The sequence below is a fragment of the Manis pentadactyla genome, chromosome 11, assembly GCF_030020395.1.
Source record: "Manis pentadactyla isolate mManPen7 chromosome 11, mManPen7.hap1, whole genome shotgun sequence".
NCBI classification, from domain to species: domain Eukaryota; kingdom Metazoa; phylum Chordata; class Mammalia; order Pholidota; family Manidae; genus Manis; species Manis pentadactyla.
The window spans coordinates 31,582,736-31,599,632 of record NC_080029.1 but is presented as its reverse complement, the minus strand read 5'-3'; the positions used below and the strand labels follow the sequence as shown (position 1 = coordinate 31,599,632).

The following is a 16,897-nucleotide window of genomic DNA, read 5'->3' as shown; positions in this document are numbered from 1 at the left end:
GGTGCTTCCTAGAATAGGCAGAGACAGCCGTGCACGATGGTGGTTCCCTCCTGGATGGGAAGGCAGGGGAGGGGCATGACTATTTCCTTCTGCAAAGACCTGGAGTCAGCAGCAAGGAATGGCACGTGTCTGTCTACAACTTACTGGAGTTGGCCTTCCTTTGCAACTGAAGTCTTTAGGAACATTACCTTTACTCCTGGGCATGAGGTCCTGGTGACAGAAAAAAATCGACAATCATCCAGAACTGACCACCCAGATTTTCCTCACCAAAGGGAACTGAGTGCATGATGCTGAATAAAACACCCACACCAAGACAGGCCAGGCATGGGATCTGGGGTCTTAAACTGCACAGAACAACTTAGAACAACTTTCCAGGGTGATGTGGCTTTGTACCTTGTAGGTAACAAAAGAAATAGACCTGTGGTCATTGTGAACTCCTGCTGATCCAGCTGCAAGAGGGCAGGGATCCTGATGCCTCGGGGATGATGCAGGGAGGAGGGGGGTAGAGTTTGAAGCCTCATCTCAGAGATAAGCTGCCCAATTGCCAACTCTTTGCTTCCCTTCCCAGCATGGGCTCCTGCCTGCCAGATGTTGTGTAGACTTCCTGTCCATGTGGTGCAGAAGCCGGGCGGCCAGGGGATGCCAGGTCTAACTCACCCTGGAGACTTGACTTCTGCCCAGGGGCCTCTCTCTCCTGCTCTTTTGGAGGATCAGTGGGGTGTTGAGCCTCTTCTCTTTGTCTGCCACAGAGCAATGCAGGTTCAGGCCACCTGGAGGGAGGGCCACCTGAAGCCACACCTGTCCAGGAAGCTGGGGTTTGAATGGGGACAGGGTGTGAGAGGGCATTTGTAATATCCTGTGTCGGCTGAGGTCCCTCTTTCAGCTGCCACTTAGGAATGGAATGTGCTCCAGAGGGCAGCAGGTGGGAAGACACAAAGGCCCCTTGTTTGAGCTCGTGCCCACACGTGGGTCTCCTAGAAGGCACCTCCCCAGAGCTGAAGCTCGCAGCCCTGAGGCCTGCCACAGAGAGATACTCGGCCTGGACCTTGTGCAGGGTGAAGGGTACTGGCAGAAAGGAGGAGAGGCCCAGGGTCTGGGTGTGTGCGTGGCAGGGGTGGCGGGGGAGGAGCTGGCCCAGCCTTTTCTCTGCCCAGCCTCTTGCCTCTTTGAACATGCTCTTCTGACAGGGCTTGGAGGGATCGGTTCTCTTGGCCGGGAAGGAATGAAAAGGCGTATTGTGTGACCACAGAGAGTCTGGTTGCCAGCCAGGACTTGGTCCTCTGAAGGGGAGGAGGAGAAAGGCAGGGGAGAGGAGGCCCGGGGGAGGAGGTTCAGAGAGACAGCAGGAGGAAGGGGGGGGAGAGAGGCCAGGCGGTAGCGGGTCACAGCCGTCTGGCCTGGGATGGGAGGCCTGGGGTGCAGCTCCTGGGTCCACAGGTGTGGGGCCCCGAGGGGAGAATTGGGGGAAGGAGGGAGGAGGCGCTGTTATCTTACTCAGATGCACGTGCTCCAGGAGGGGAGGAGGGTCAGAACTTCAGACTATTCACTTAATCCCTTGGAATGTCTTTTCTGTGCTCTGTTCTTTGGGCTCCTTGTGTTTAACGGACTCCTTTATGGGTACATGTGTGGTAATTAACACGTGCGGTGTAGGTCCCCAGCCATGTGTTTGAGTTTCAAATATCCATTGATCTGGGCACTCCCACGCTGGCGGCCCTCCCCTCTTCTCCTTTGGTCCTGGCCCCTGAAGAGAGATGCAAGGGTTTGTGCGTGCTTGGGGGGTGGGGAGAAGGTTACAGGCGCCTCCACGTGTGTGTTATTGATGCTACGGAGGAATACCAGAAGAGCCTAAGGCTGACAACCTGTTGCTAAAAGAGCCGAAGATAGCCCACGTGGAGATGGAGATGACATTTTGATTTCAACTGCAGCAGCCTGAAAGAAAGTGACTAGGAGGCAAAATGTGTTTAGAGGTCATGAATTTACCGTGTGTGGCTTTTCCTGGCCAGTCAAGGCTTGTGGATTTTCCTGAGGTGCCTCTTTTCAGGGTCTTGCTGCCCCTGAAGGTGACTGATTTGGGGAGCTTCCAGGATAACCAGACACAAAGTCGGGGGCTGGTGCTGGGCTTCATTGCTTGTGAGGTGCAGGAAGGGAGTTCTCAGCCTCCGGTGGGGTGCTGGCAGGGGAGAATGATTAAATGAAGACAATGCAGAGCACTTACAAAATTTTTTCTGGCAGTTCTCTGGGTGCTTTTTCCTTCTGAGTGCCCAAGACCTTAGAGATCCCCGGGCAATGCTTTGAGAAATGTCAAGTGAAAGTTTAGGGGTCTGTACTTGGCTTTTTTCCTACTTGTAAGACTTCTGGGAGTTAGCTGTTAAAGGAAAGTGAGAGAAAAATGAAAACATTTGCAGACTCTGCTTACGTTTTCTGCATGGGCTTCTGTGTTTGTCGAGCCAGGCTTGGAGAGGGACAGAACTTCCGAAACCCAGCCAACCCACCTCTAATTTGCAGAGATTTTGCTAATCCCCCACTGGCTCCTCCATGGTATGTGCTCCAAGTAAAGAGTGAGTCAGTTATTTCTCCAAGGTCCCTTTCTGTACCTCTATTTTTAGAATCTCTCATGGAGCCTGGTCTACAATTGGTGTCAACTTGGAGACCTTGTCGCTCAAATGACAGGTTAAGCATCATTCTCATTCAGGGCTGAGAGCTGGGCTCAGGACAGGGGTGATGGATGGCAAGTATCCAGATGAAAGGGACTGTGTGGCTTCCAGCCTCAGCCCTCATGGGGATCAGTGCACCCGAAGGAGTTTCCTTTCATTGCCCCAAGCCTGGCTGAGGTGTGCAAGGCTTGCTGTCTTGGGATGGTTACTTCTGATCACATGACTTTAATTTCTTCCCAGCTACCTTTTTTTCCTCTTCTCCAGCACTGAAGGAGAGGCTGGATCAGTAGATCTCTCAACACTGGCATCAGATGGCAAAAGTCTGATTACCTACTAGCCAAGACTGGGTTTGAGAGGAGACAGGTTGCTGATGACCTCCATGGGCTGGCCTCTGCCCACACTGGATTTCCCTGTGGAAAGGCTGTCAAGCTGACACAGTGCCTGCTGCTCCAAGCCCATAAGGGGCAGCTCTTACGCCCTCTGCATGCATATTGCTGCTGCTTTCTGGTGCTCTGAGCCATGCTGACCAAGCCCGGCATGTTGATACAGCAGCTTTGCAGAGCTCAGTTGCAGAAGGAGTGTGCCTGAGTGTGTGGGCACGCACCATATCTACCCCCTTTTCACAGTAATTACTCCATCTGCTCAGCCTTGTGCCCTGCTTCGTGGCCCCTATTCTAAGATCTCTGAAAAAAAGTTTATGCAGGGAGGATATTAAACTAAGGGTCTGAATCCCTGCCGTATTCCCATTTCTAAGGACTGGAGCAGAAATGGGGTTTTGGGACCTGGAAAGCCTCCTAGTCCTAGATGCTTGAGTCCCCACTGTTATTAGTAGCCACTAGTGTTTTATAGTTTGTTCCTTTATTCAGCAAATATTGAGAACTTACAAAGTGCCAGACTTGTTAGAGTCACTGAGGATCCAGTGACAAGTAAAACAAGAAGAGCCCTGACCTGGCCTCCCGGAACTTACATTCTAAGGTCCTGAGCCTCTTTTTATGGAAATTACTTTCAGGTGGAGGTAAAGCCTCCCAGGGGAGCCCAGACCTCTAGATGCTGGGATGCTGTCACTTCTGCAGGGGAGGGAAGGCAGGTAGCTCCTCCAAACAGCCCTGGGTGATAGCTCACAAGGCCAGAGCCTCTAAGGAAAGACCCTTGGAGGAGGCTGCCTGGGATGAGCAAAGCCCACTGGCGAGCCTTGATCCCTCTGCCTGGTATCTTTGTGAGGCCCCCAAAGTCCGGGTGACTCAGCTCAGAGCTTGCCAGGCCACTGAGAGTAGGTTCATTCACTCACTGCCCCTGGCCTGAGTGAGTTCAGCCCCAGGTGTAGCACAGCGGCCTGGAGGGACAGGGATTTCAGCACGTGTGGACAGGCCTCAGGGCCACATCTGAACCACTCATCTCCAGCTCTGAGCCCCATGTAGTTCCTGTGGAAAATTGTCACTCCCAGGTCCCGATGCACCCATGCTATGCCTGTGGAAAGAAAGCTGTCAGGTTGAAGGGCTGGTTATTCTAAGATGTATTTGGAAAGGCAATGGGACTAGAATAGCTGAAATAATTTTTAAAAATAAAAAGTGGAGGTATCACTCTATCTGATTTTTTTTTAAACAGAGATCTTTGTCCTCATGACCCATTATGAATTTTCAATCCATGCTTTCCTTTGTTTTTCTGAACAAATGCTGTGACTCCCCCTTTACTAAATGTTTGTTTCATTTCCTTTTTAAAAAATAACATTTTTTAGAGCAGTTTTAGGTTTATGGCAAAATGAAGAGGAAGGTACAGAGATTTCTCATGAATCTCCTGTCCCCACTCATGCACAGCCTCCCCCATTGCCAACATCCCCCAGAGTGATTCATTTGTTACGATTAATGGACCTACATTGACACATCATTGTGACCCCAAGTCCACCCACAGTTTACATTAGGGTTCACCTTGGTGTGGTACATTCTCTGGGAAAGGACAAATGTGTGATGACATGTATCCACAAGTATAGTATCACACAGAATATTTTCACTGTCCTAAAAATCTGTGCTCCACTTCTTCATCCCTTCCCACCCCACCCCCACCCCAACCCCTGGCAACTGCTGATTTTTTTTTGTCATCTCTGTAATTTTACCTTTTTCAGAATGTGACATAGTTGAAATAATATTCTGTTTAATTAAGACTTATATGCTACAATAATCAAGAAAATGTGGTATTGGCCAAGGGATAGACACATAGATCAATGGAACAGAATAGAAAACCCAGAAATAGGCCTACTCAGGTATGACAGACTTTTGACAACTATGTAAAAGCTATTCAGAGGAGGAAGAAAGTCTTCAACAAATGTTGCTATAGCAACTGAACATCAACAGGCAAAAACAAACAAAAACCAAAAAACCAGAACCCTCAACTGAAAGCTCATACCTTATGCAAAAATTAATTCAAAATGGATCTTGGACTTAAATGTAAAATGTAAAGCTGTTGAAAGTTTTAGAATAAAACATGCGAGAAAATCTTCAAAACCTGTAGCTAGGTGACCCTAAAGCTTTGGTGTCTTAGAACACATGGGGCCCAAATAATTAAAAACTTGATAAATTGCGTTCAAACTAAATTAAAGGCTTGCTCTGTGAAAGATCCTGTTAAGAGAAGGAGAAATCCTCAGACTGGGAGAAAATACTTACAAACCACATACTGGACATAGGACTTATTTAGAACATATAGATAACTCTCAAAAACTCAGCAGTTGAAAACCAATTCTGTTTAAAACTGGGCAAACTACCCAAATGGACATTTCACCAAAACACACGCAGAGGGCAAATAAACACACAAAAAGATGTTCAACATCCTTAGCCATAAAGAAATGCAAACTAAGTTCATGATACAGTATCACTACACACCAATTGGAAGAGCTAATATAAAAACTAGTGACAATACCAAATGCTGGTGAAGCTGCAGTTAAACTGGGTCTTTCCTGTATTGTTGGTAAGGATGTAAAATGATACAACCACTCTGGAGAATGCTTTGAAAGCTTCTTAAAAACCTAAACAACTAAACATATACTTACCATATAATCTAGCAATTGCACTTCTGAGCATTTATTCCAGAGAAAGGAAAACTTATGTCCACACCAAAACCTGTGCATGGATGATCACAGCAGCTTTACCTGTAATAGCCAAAGATGGAAACAACCCAAACATCTCCCAGTGGGTAAAACAAACTGTGGTACCTCCCACACCATGAAATATTATTCAGTAATAAAAAGGAACAGATTGTTGATATGTGCAACAACAACTTGGATGGGTCTCAAGGGCATTGTGCAAAGTGAAAAAAGCCAATCTTAAAAGCTCATATATTGCATGATTCCATTTACATAATATTCTAGAAATTACAAAATTGTAGAGATGGAGAAAGGACTAATAGTTGCCAAGGGTAAGAGATGATGTGGAAGAAGGGAAGTGTGATTACAAAGGGATAGCATGAGGAAGAGCTTTGTAGTGAGGCAATAATCCTGCATGTTAAGTGTGAATCTACAAGTGGATAAGATTGCATAGAGATGCACCCCATCCCCTGCCCCCCACAATCACATGTAAAACTGGTGGAATATGAGTAAAGTCTGTCGATTATGCCAATATCAATTTCCTGATGATTGTACTATACTGATGTTACCTATATGATTATAGTTAACTTTACAATTATGTTAACTATAAGGATGTCACCACTGGGGAGAACTGGGTAAAGGATACATGAGAACTCTCTATTATTTTTTGCAACTTTCTATGAATCTCAAATCATTTCAAAATAAAGAGTTAAGAAAATTAGCAGTCTTCCGTGGGAACCCAGACCTTCTGTGTGAGCAGAACCTGCTGCTGCTGGGGCCTGGTACTCTTCCCCGCCTTCTCCCCTCTCCCCCTACCTCTCCTCCGCCTCCCCTCCTTCCCTTCTCTCCTTCCTCCTCCTCCCTCTTGTCCTCCTCCTCTTCTTCCGTCTCTGGTCCACCTTTTTCACCAGCCCCATGTTTTTGCTCTTGTTCAAGGCAATGTGGAGTTTGAGGATGTGGGGAACTGCTTGCCAAAAGACATCTTTAAGCTTATTTTCACTTTTTTGGGGAGGAGAGTGCATGTGGATAGATGGAATGTAAAACATTGATGTCTTGCTCTGGAAAGGACCTGGAGGGCCCAGAAAACTTCTGTTCTCAAAGATCAGAACCAGGACAGCTCACCGTACATTTCTGAGCCTCATTGGTCATGGGACCTGCATCTCAGGAAATGCTGAGCTTGACTAAAATTCCATCCTTCTCCTGATATGATTCGGGCCAGGTTCTTAAGGGACTTCTGCAAAACCAGGCACTGTTGTCTTCCTGTGATGCGTAAGTCATCTCTACTTCCATACTGGGTCCCTGAGTCATATGCTGAGGGGGTGACTCTGGCATAAATGTACGTGGTCCCTTCAAAAGCAAGCAAGAACCTTCCAGCACTTCTACCAGGCTGAAGTTTATCTCCATGTCTTTGTAAAAGATGGCCAATGACAGCCTAAAAGAATACAAGAGGGACGGTGACCAGTGATGGACATCGTTTTGGGAAGAACCCGAGAACTGGAGCGACCTGGGATCATTGAGAGACCTTCTGAGTCTCAGGATGGGGGTGGTGGTTTCTTTTTTCCTCACTCTTCAAGGCTCCTCAGTCTCTGAGACCCCAAGAGATGCCATTAATACAGATTCTTCCTCTGGCCCCTTTGACACATTTGCTTTTGAAGGATCTGGAAGAGAAAGCTCTTTGTATGTGGTCAGAATAAACTCATTGTACACCCAAACAATTAACTCCTCAATGGACTGCCAGCCCCTTGAAAGGCATGGCCCTGCTTCCCTGGACCTCTTGGGTTCTATTCAGTCCCTTAAGCACAACAATGTTTTTGGGTTTTTGTTTTTTTTTTTTTTTGTTTGTTATTCTGAAAAGTCTTTCCCTGAGAATAGTCAGAGCGGATCAACATTGTCCTCAGCCCAGCATTTATCTCCACTCGCCAGCAAATGTCAATCAGGAATCAAAAAGCCAAACAGAGGAAGCTTTGAACGGTGTCATCGGGGGTCGAAGTGACTTCCAGCTGTCTATGCGTGGGCCAGGCCTTCTCGCAGGGCAAGGAATTGTGCTGTCACACAAACCCACTGTCTGTAGAGGCTCACAGAGCCTGTGTGGGGGCTGAGACTTTCTGGGGCTGCACCTGCACAGAGGAGGCCTGGTTGGGGGATGGGGAATCTTGGAAGGCTGAGAGCCGTGGCTCTGAGTCTGGGCACTTTCCAGAGCTACTCACTGCCCCTGGGGCCTTTCTTGTCCTGAGGCTCCATCTCTTTTTATCTGCCTGGTGACTTCTTCTGCCTGTCCAGTAGTGAGAGTAGATGAGGAAAGCCACCTGCCAGAAACACTGAGTGTTGCAAAATGTGGTAGTGCTATTATTATTGTTGATCTTGACATCATCCTCTAGAAATTCTCTCGTTTGCCTTATTTTTTTTAAGGTTTCCAAATTTACATTTTTCTCCCTGTAAGAAAAATGTTAATCTTTGGATTGGCTTTTTTCAGTCTGCTATCCTCTTCTCTTTGGTCTGGAAGCGATTATGATATTAAAGAGAAATTAAATCTTACTATTTGAGGCCCAGAAGAGTCAGCAAGAGTAGGCAGCAGGCCTCAAATCATCATGTGCATAAATATAAACCGAGGTTCAGACATATTTTTCTTTAAGATTTATGGAAGAATCTCCCCCAAATTAAGGATCACTCAAATAATCTAGCTGCTGCTGCCTGATGACTGATCTGTGGTGACTTGAGCACCACCTCCCTTTTATTTTACCAGCTTTACCAAAGTATGATTATATACCATGAAATGTACCCATTATAAATGTACAATTCCATGCATTTAGGACATTTAGAGAGTTGTGCAGCCATTACCAGAGACTATTTCCATCACCCCAAAAAGAAACCCATTTATAGTTATACCCCACTCCCTCCTCCAGCCCCAGGCAGCCACAGATCCACTCTGGCTCTCTAGATTTACAGTTACTAGGTTTCATATAAGTGGAACCATATAATATATAATATTTGTACCTGCCTTATTTAGTATAATGCTTTTGAGGTTCATATATATTGTTGCATGTATTAATAATTCATTCCTGTTAATTGCTGAATAATATTCCATTATACAGATATATCACAATTTATTTATCTTTTCACCAATTGACAAACATTTGGATTATTTCCAGGTTGAAGCAATTAAGAATAATGATTCTATGAATATTTGTATACATGTCTTTGGGAGGACATGTTTTATATATATACAGATAGATAGATTCCCAGAAGTGGAATTTCTGGGTCGAATGGTAAATTTATGTTGAACTTTTAAGAGAAATTGCCAAACTCATTTCCAACATGGCTATCCAATTTTACATTCCCATCAGCAATGAACAAGGGTTTCAGTTTCTTCACATCCTTGCGAACACTTGGTATTTTCTATTTGAAAAATTTTAGCCATTCTAGTAGGCATGTAGTCATTTTAGTTCACATTTTCCTAACAACTAATGATGTTGAGCATCTTTTCACATACTTATTAGCTGTCCATGCACCTTCTTTGGTGAAATGTCTATTAAAATATTTTTCCCATTTTAAAATTATGTTATCTGTGTCTTTCCTGAGTTGCAAGGTTTACTTTGCTTTTTATTTAAAAACTTGGTTAGGATTTTAATTTTGCAAAGCCAGTTTTAAAAGTAAGCAGTTGGGTAAGATGATTAGCACTCAAGGTATTATATCTCCTTTAAGAAGCTTTTCAAGTCTTTTATTCCTACACAATGCCCTGAGGCTGGGGAGACAGGCATTCTTCATCTTTAGAAGGGGATATACTGCCCAGAGAAGAAAAGTGAGGGGTTAACCTTAGCCAACTTACTGGATATAAAGCTTGGATCTGGAGTGTGACTTAGCTGTAGACTGGGAGGCCAGGGGCACAAGTGGAAGCTTTTCTCTCTCCCCAGGGCCCAGTGTGGGGTCTGGTGTTGCCCCAAGGGCTGATGTGGACGTTGGACCTGGGCCTTGGACCTGTGTTTGGGAGAAGGGTGCACTTGTTTGCTGGGTTGGGAGCCAGGTGCCTGGAGATGATGGCCAGAGGGTCCTATTGGCTTTGGCTTGGGTTCCCATCGTTTGGGCATGCTGGATTCCACAGGTGGCTCTCCTCGCAGCAGGGCACCTTGTCTTTTCTCACTTCATAAAGATTTCCATCTAGGGCCTCCATTGTGACAGTGCAGCTGTATCTCTTCACCCTCAGTGACTCTGCCTGCAGGAAGATTCACTCCCTGCACATGGCTTCATGCTATGTGGGCTTCGGGGCCTGCATCTGGGCAATTGTGGAGGTCCTTCACCTGCAGAGGTGCAAAGGTTCCCCAGGGAACTGGGAACCCTGCTTGCTTTCCTTGAGCAGCAGGCCTTCTTTGGTGATCACTGGACCTGATGGGCAGTCCCAGACTCTCATCTGGTTGATGGGAAAAATAAATAGAATGTTTTCTGTTATCGTGCTGCAGAGAGAAATACAGCTCTTAGAGTATGGGAAGATTTTAATTGAATATTAAAATATTGCATAAGCCATTTTTCACTTGGTTCCTGTTGTTGTCCCTCTGGGATGTCTGACTTCTCACTTTCCCCTTGTTACCCTTCAGACTCCTAAAATGAAGTCACACTGTGCTGGGCAGTTTAGACTATGAACTCTGCATCCGGCAGAAGCAACCAAATGTGCATAGCTACTGCCAAAAGACTTCATTCAGTGGCTCATTGAGTTCAATGGAAAGAGGTGTTAATACAGTCAGGGGAAGTGATGCTATTTTAAAAAAGGCATTGTGTGGTTCTACTCTATGTTTATTCTCTCTCAGTGACTTCCAGATCAAACTTAGATGGTTTTGCATCAAAAGATGCCTGTTCTGGACTCCAGTTTGAGGCAAATAAATATCCAACACGGTTACTCCTCTCCACCTGCTGTATCTCATTCCTTAGGATGATGGGCAGGTAGTTCAGGATCACTTAGGCCCCGGTGGAAGTTGGGTCTCGGTGTCAGCACATGAGAATAATAGCAGGGTCCAGTGTCACACAGCTGTCAGGTTGCTGGCCTCAGCCTCCAGCCAGCATTATAAGTCTCTATAGCTCTCCAATCTTAAGATCCCAAGGGTGGGGTGCTGGTGCAAGAAAGAAATAAGGACTTTGTGTTCTTTCCCCTCCCCCTGCTAGGATGTAGGGAAGTCGGCCAAAGGTTCTGGGAGCTCCAGATTGTCAAGGGTTGATTTTATTGATCTGACCAGGGACACAGAGACTCTGAGAACTTATGTTCTCCATAAATATTTAATGAAATAGGTAAAGGGCATTAAGAGGTACAATCTTCTAGTTATAAGATAAAGACACAGGGATATAAGTGCAGCATAAGAAATATAGTCAATAACATTGTAACAGCCTCATATGGTGACTAGACTAATTGTGGTGACCATTTCATAATGTATGTAAATATTGAATCACCATATTGTACACCTGGACTAATACAAGTATATCAATAATTCGATAAATAAATAAATTTCAATAACTAAAAGTTTAAAAATAAGGACGATTTATAAAGTAAACAAACAAATAAATGACTGATTAAAATGACAAAAAAAAAGTAGTTATGCCCAGGGAATATAGCGTTCAGTGCTAAAAGACCTCTGGGGCTCTTGGGTAGAAAGGGATGGTGTCATTATCAAACTGTCTGAGACCAAGTGTTCTCCTTCCCTCCCTGACTGAGGGAGAAAACAGAGAAATCTCTAAACTATGCCTTCTCAATGGGGGCAAAGACATCTGCTCCTAGCTTTCACTGAGGAGGCAAAAATTAGTTTTTGGGGTTGGAGGAGGAAAATAACTCTTGCTTTTTTTTTTTAACATAGAAAGCATAGGTATCAACAGATATCCAGTGTATCTGTGTTATTAAAATGTCATTAGGAAGGAGAAAAAGTCTAAAAATGCTCCTTAGATGGACAATAATGGGAAAAAAAGTTGAGAAACACTGCTCTAAGCTAAGGTTTTAGGATTCTGATGAAAATAACACAGAGTCTTGAGAGGCACACAAAGTTCGCAGTCACTCCTGACCTGCAGGGGCTCTTGCTCTGCAGAGAGCTGCCAGCACTACTAGAATGATACGCATTATGGCTTTGTTACTGGGAACTCCATGCTTCCATCATCTAGGTTAGACATTTCAAAGCAAACTCAGGTTGCAATTTTCCATGTGCGCTCCCATTTTGCTTGCCCCCCACCTCTCACTGGGAGTGGAGTTTGTGCTGTGTCCCAGTTTAAAGTGTCCTAAGGATTCCCGATTCTCTTCAATTTGATGTGCTGGGGAGAGGATGGTCCTTTTTGCCTTCTCTTCTTTTTTGGATGAAAATGGAGAAATAGCTGGGAGTTTGGGAGGGGATAGCACCATGGTCTTTTGTTTCCCTTTGCTCTTCAATGAGGGCCACTAGAAAAGCAGTAGGCTGGTACCTTTCACAAGAGGGCAGGAGGGAACTGGGACACACAGAATTGGATGCCGCAAGGTGTGCAGACCTTATCCAACCTGCCTGGCTACAACTCAGCTGCCGGGGAAGCTGGCCTCGCAGTTTTCCCGTGGGGAGGAAGAAGGGCTGACAGGGTCCCACTGGTACATGCAGACCCATGGGGAGGGTCCTCCAAAGCCAAGACAGTTTCCCTTTGTTCCTCCCCTGGTATGGCGAGCACAAACCTGGATTCGTCTTATGGTTGGTGTCTCTCTGTGGTTCTCTCTTCCTTCTTGTTCTTTCCTTCTTTCATTTCTTTCTCTTTGGCCTTTTGGATGGGACTTGACCGGGCCATGTGCAAAAACCCCAAGCATTCAACAGTGCCGGAGAGTAGATAGTATTTACCTCAATAATGGTAGTCTCTTTTCGGTTCTTTTTAACCCTCAATTCAGATGACGGGTCCAAGCCGACACCCACCATGGAGACTCAGCCGGTGTTTGATGGAGATGGTAAGCTGTTGTATTACTTCCGACTTGCATCCTCCACCCGTTTTCAGATTTGGGAGGTCTTTCCTTCAAATATTTGTTTAAGCTTTGTTATTATTATTTTTCTTTTCTAATTTCAGTTTTTCCCAGTTTAAGCTGGGTTGTTTTAACCTTTAAAAAAATGCAAATCCTCCCAGGAACTGGTACACTCTCCACTTCTGGAGAGTTTGGAAGGGCCCTCTGTTCTAGCTAGGCTTCCTGCCTGGCTGCTGATGTCCAACAATAACACAGCCTGGACGGACCCTTCAAGCTGCCCAGGCCAAGGAGTCGGGGCTGAGAAAGCGAGTCAGGCTGGCAGTGGCCCTTCGGTGAAAGAACCAGCACTTACACGTTCTTGCCCTGTGCGCAGCATCGTGCTAGGCCTTTGGGGAGCAGAGGAGAAATAGATGACATGAAGCCTTTGCTCTCAAGAGAGTGACCACTATTGTGTTTGTGTGTTAATTATATGGCCTCAGTTTTTATGGTAATAGACATTATGGAAGAAAGAGATCACAGTGGTCTGGGAAAAGATGGGACCTGGGCTGGATCTTAAAACTAGAGGGGAGGAATCAGGGTATTCCAGGCAGGGGGCCTGGCTTGGATGAAGGAGGAAATCTGGTGGGGTCAGGTTACAGTGAGGGAAGTGGCAGGAAAGAGACTGGTTAGTGGAGCTGGTTGGCTAAGTTGGACCTTGAGAGCTGAGTCAAGATGTTTGCAAGAGGAGAAATTTTAGGTCATGAAAAATAGTGGTGACTGGTGGCACAATAGAGGCTGGATGTCCCTGGAGGGATGAAGAGTGGACAGGAGGAGCATGGGGTGAGGAAGTCTGGCCTCAATTTGAGTCTCAGCTGTCCGGGGCCTACAGTCTTCAGTGTGCTTTGCTAAGTACTCCAGGTTCCCGAGAAGAGGAACAGGAAGCTGGGCAGAATGGGGTTTCTGGAAAGTCTGACAGTGAGGTTTGGCTCTCTGTGCAATGTGCAGCCACCTTTCAGTTGAGTGAATCCAGGCCTGGATCTTGAGACTGGGTAGTGAGACAGATGAATAAAAAGAAATTATGCCATTGGTTAGCAGTGTGGCTAGGGAGGTTCCTAGCACAGGCTCAGCTCTAGATAGAGGGATTGAAATGTGAGCTATCCTTTGCAACTGGCCATTTAGTAGAACATGTGTTTGTTTGTGCCTACAAGTTCAAAAATTTCTGTGATCCACAAAGATCCTGGATCATTGGCAAGTCTGGGACATAGGGGATTGGGTAGGGAATGGAGACCATGTCAGCTTGGGATGCCACTCCAACACCCCCACCGAAGTCACTCCGCAGGCTGTTCAGGGTGGTCTTGGATTCCCGCATCACCTGCCCCCGGGTCACCAAGCCCTGAAGAGCCTGAGGTACCCTGGAGCTGCCTGGAGGGAGTAATCCAGCCTCTGGTGACCGAGAAACCATTTGAAAAGGTGTTGAAGCAGACATTAGACCTGCTCTTTTCTTTCCCATGTGGAGCAGAGTCTCAGCAAGCTGCAATCTGTTGTGGCGCAACCATTTCCTCCAAAATGGTCTCTGTGGTTTGTTTGGCATTCATTTGTTGATTTATCCCCTTTAAATCTTCTTCCAGGGAAGCAGCTGAGAGACTTGGCTTGGCCTTGTTCCTCACCTCCTGGGATAATATTTTTATTCCTGGATGGAGCGGCTCAGTGCCTCTGGACTCTGACCACTGTGCCTCCCAGCACAGGAGGCCCTAGCTGACTCCTCTGAGCTGGTGGGGACAGCAGCTTCTGTAGTGAGGAAGGGAGAGGGCGTTGGGACAACGTGGATGTGGAACAAGGGAGATAGTTCAAACCTTGATGCCTCAGGCATTTTAAAAAAGCTGTTAAAAAGTCTAAGGGTTGCACTCCAACTTAAATATAAACTCTCTTGCCCAGACTTTATTTTCTCTCCCTTTTTCTTCTTTTTTTCTCAGAAATTACAGCTCCCACACTGTGGATTAAGCACTTGGTAATCAAGGACTCCAAACTGAACAACACCAATGTCAGGAATTCAGGTAAATGGTTTGCCTTGGATTATGTGTGCCCTCTGTCCGTGGTCGCCCCGTGGTGGCTCCAGGCCTACCTATTGTGTGCGCTTGGGTAAGTCATTTCACCTGTCTGGCCTTCAATTTCCAGAGCTGTAAAATGAAGGATTAGATGAGTTAATCCCTCCCAGATTTAATTTTCTTCAATTATTACCTCAGGGATCATCTTTCATGCATAATTGATCCTTTTTGTTAAAAACATTTTGACTGTATGTTTTAATATTTTAATTGATGTTCCATATGCTGTACTGAAGAAGTTAAAAGAATTGCTGGGCATAGCAAAGTTGGATTTCAAGCCTCAAGAGACTTTATTCTGTGTGTTTTTAAAGGCTCCAAATAGCTTATAGTCCAGTCTTTCTTGATCTGATCTTCTGAGGGTTTTGTGAGTCTCAGGTTTTGTCTGAAACCTTTGTGGAAGGTGATGACTTTTGAAGGGTAATCAGATTTGTAGGGTTATTTGTAGAGTTCATTTGCCATCACTGAAGACCAGATGCTCATCAACAGGAAAATACATTAACACACACCTAACCTATATCTCTGCCTGGCGGGTACTATCGTTCCCTTAGCCTAAGACTTCACTGTGAGAAATGCCACTTGGCATAATTCATGCCAGGTTGTTGAATTTCATTTCAGTCCTGTCATTTTTTCCTTATAGATAGCAAGGTCTATACACAAAAGACACACCCCTTGGAACTAGTAGGCAGAGTTTTACATGACCATTAAATAAATGAGTGCACTGCAACTGGCTCCCAGTTGGTCTAACTGTATGCCAGCATCTTTCGCCTGGAACATTTACTTGACATTTAACAATTGCTTCTTTTTTATCTACCAGTGATTTATTTCTCTGACTAAGTTATAAACTCTGGGGTGGGCATGGGGGCAAAGGTTTTATTGCCTGTTGTATCTATCCTAAAATCTAGCTCAGTGTGTCTGATTGCTTGGAGATGGATGGAGGAGCAAAGGTCAGCATCATCACTGTCAGTACGATCAGAATCATCACTGCACTCCTGGCTAGCCCGTGTCAAGGCCTGTAGAACTTCCCAGGCTCATCTCATTTGCACTTCACCATAATGTAGCGTTACCGTCCTCATCTTACAGAGGAAGAATTGGAGGCTGAGAGAGAGGGAAAGTAACTTGTCCTGGTCACAGCTAGGAAGTGGCTGGACTGCAGAATGCTCTCTGTCTTTGGGAACAGAGTGCCTGCCTCCTTGGGCTGTGTTCTGAGTGTAGTACCATGGTGACGTCATTAACTGGTGATGATCATTCCTACACCCTTATGGAGTTTCCAATTGGATGAGTATATGGGGATGTATTGAGAAATGGTTTCTAGGCAGGTGCAACCACCTTCTTTTTGTTGGAGTGGTCCAGCTGCCTTTATTTTTCCCTGGCTGGCCCCAGTTATGTCTGTAAGTTTATGTCTGTAAGGTTTGTATATAGGAGAGGAGAGTTCAGGGAGAGCTAAAGTTTCCCTGGAAGAAACTGAGGCAAGCGATAATTATCAGAGATTGATACCTTAGGAATTTTCTAGTAAAATTAGGACTTTCTCCATCATGGTCAAGTGGCACTACTGACTGAATACCTGTCAATAGTTTTTGATGTAATTATGAATAAAAGCCATGGCATTACAAGGGCATACAATAGGGGTTGGCAAATGGCCATCTGCCTATTTATGACAATGAAGTTTTATTGGAACACAGCCACACCCATTTATTTACATATTGTCCATGGCTGTTTTCATGCCACGACAGTGGAGTTGAATAGTTGTGACAGAGACTGTCTGGCCTGCAAAGTTTAAAGTATTCAGTATCCAGCCCTTTACAGAAAAGTTGGTAGTCCCTGGCAGATGGGATTGAAAGAGCATTTGGATGGGCATGTGTGTATGGGGGTATCTTTCTCACGTATTTCTCGCCCCTCTCATAGACCAAGCAGAGGCAGGGGCTGTGCCTCCTGAGAGGCTTCCCAATATGCCCAGGGAAGCAGCAAGAGCACAGGAACTCCGGGCAGCTCCCGGACCTCCACGCCATCTCATGTGACCTTTGCAAGCTCCAACATTCTGTTTGGTGTATGCCCTCACAAATGAGTCATCCTGAGGTTTGAACTTCACAGGCAGGGGGCTAAGGAACCTCTTGTATATAGAAGAGAGAGACCTTGTGATGGCAAAAGCCTG

The 16,897-nt window shown here is 45.6% G+C and overlaps 1 protein-coding gene across 9 annotated transcripts in view; it reads left to right on the top strand.

Moving 5' to 3' along the window:
• SMOC1 (SPARC related modular calcium binding 1) overlaps window positions 1-16,897 on the top strand; it is a 151,165-nt gene that overhangs the window by 99,533 nt on the left and 34,735 nt on the right. For 6 of the 9 annotated variants that reach the window (XM_036913349.2, XM_036913351.2, XM_057488357.1 and 3 more), the window contains exons 6-7: window positions 12,566-12,655; window positions 14,620-14,700. In XM_036913349.2, coding sequence (XP_036769244.2) covers window positions 12,566-12,655; window positions 14,620-14,700 — 171 coding nt within the window. Of the gene's footprint in view, window positions 1-181; window positions 1,056-12,565; window positions 12,656-14,619; window positions 14,701-16,897 lie in introns of those variants that run through there. The other 3 variants (XM_036913350.2, XM_057488356.1, XM_057488360.1) reach the window with 2 other exon arrangements.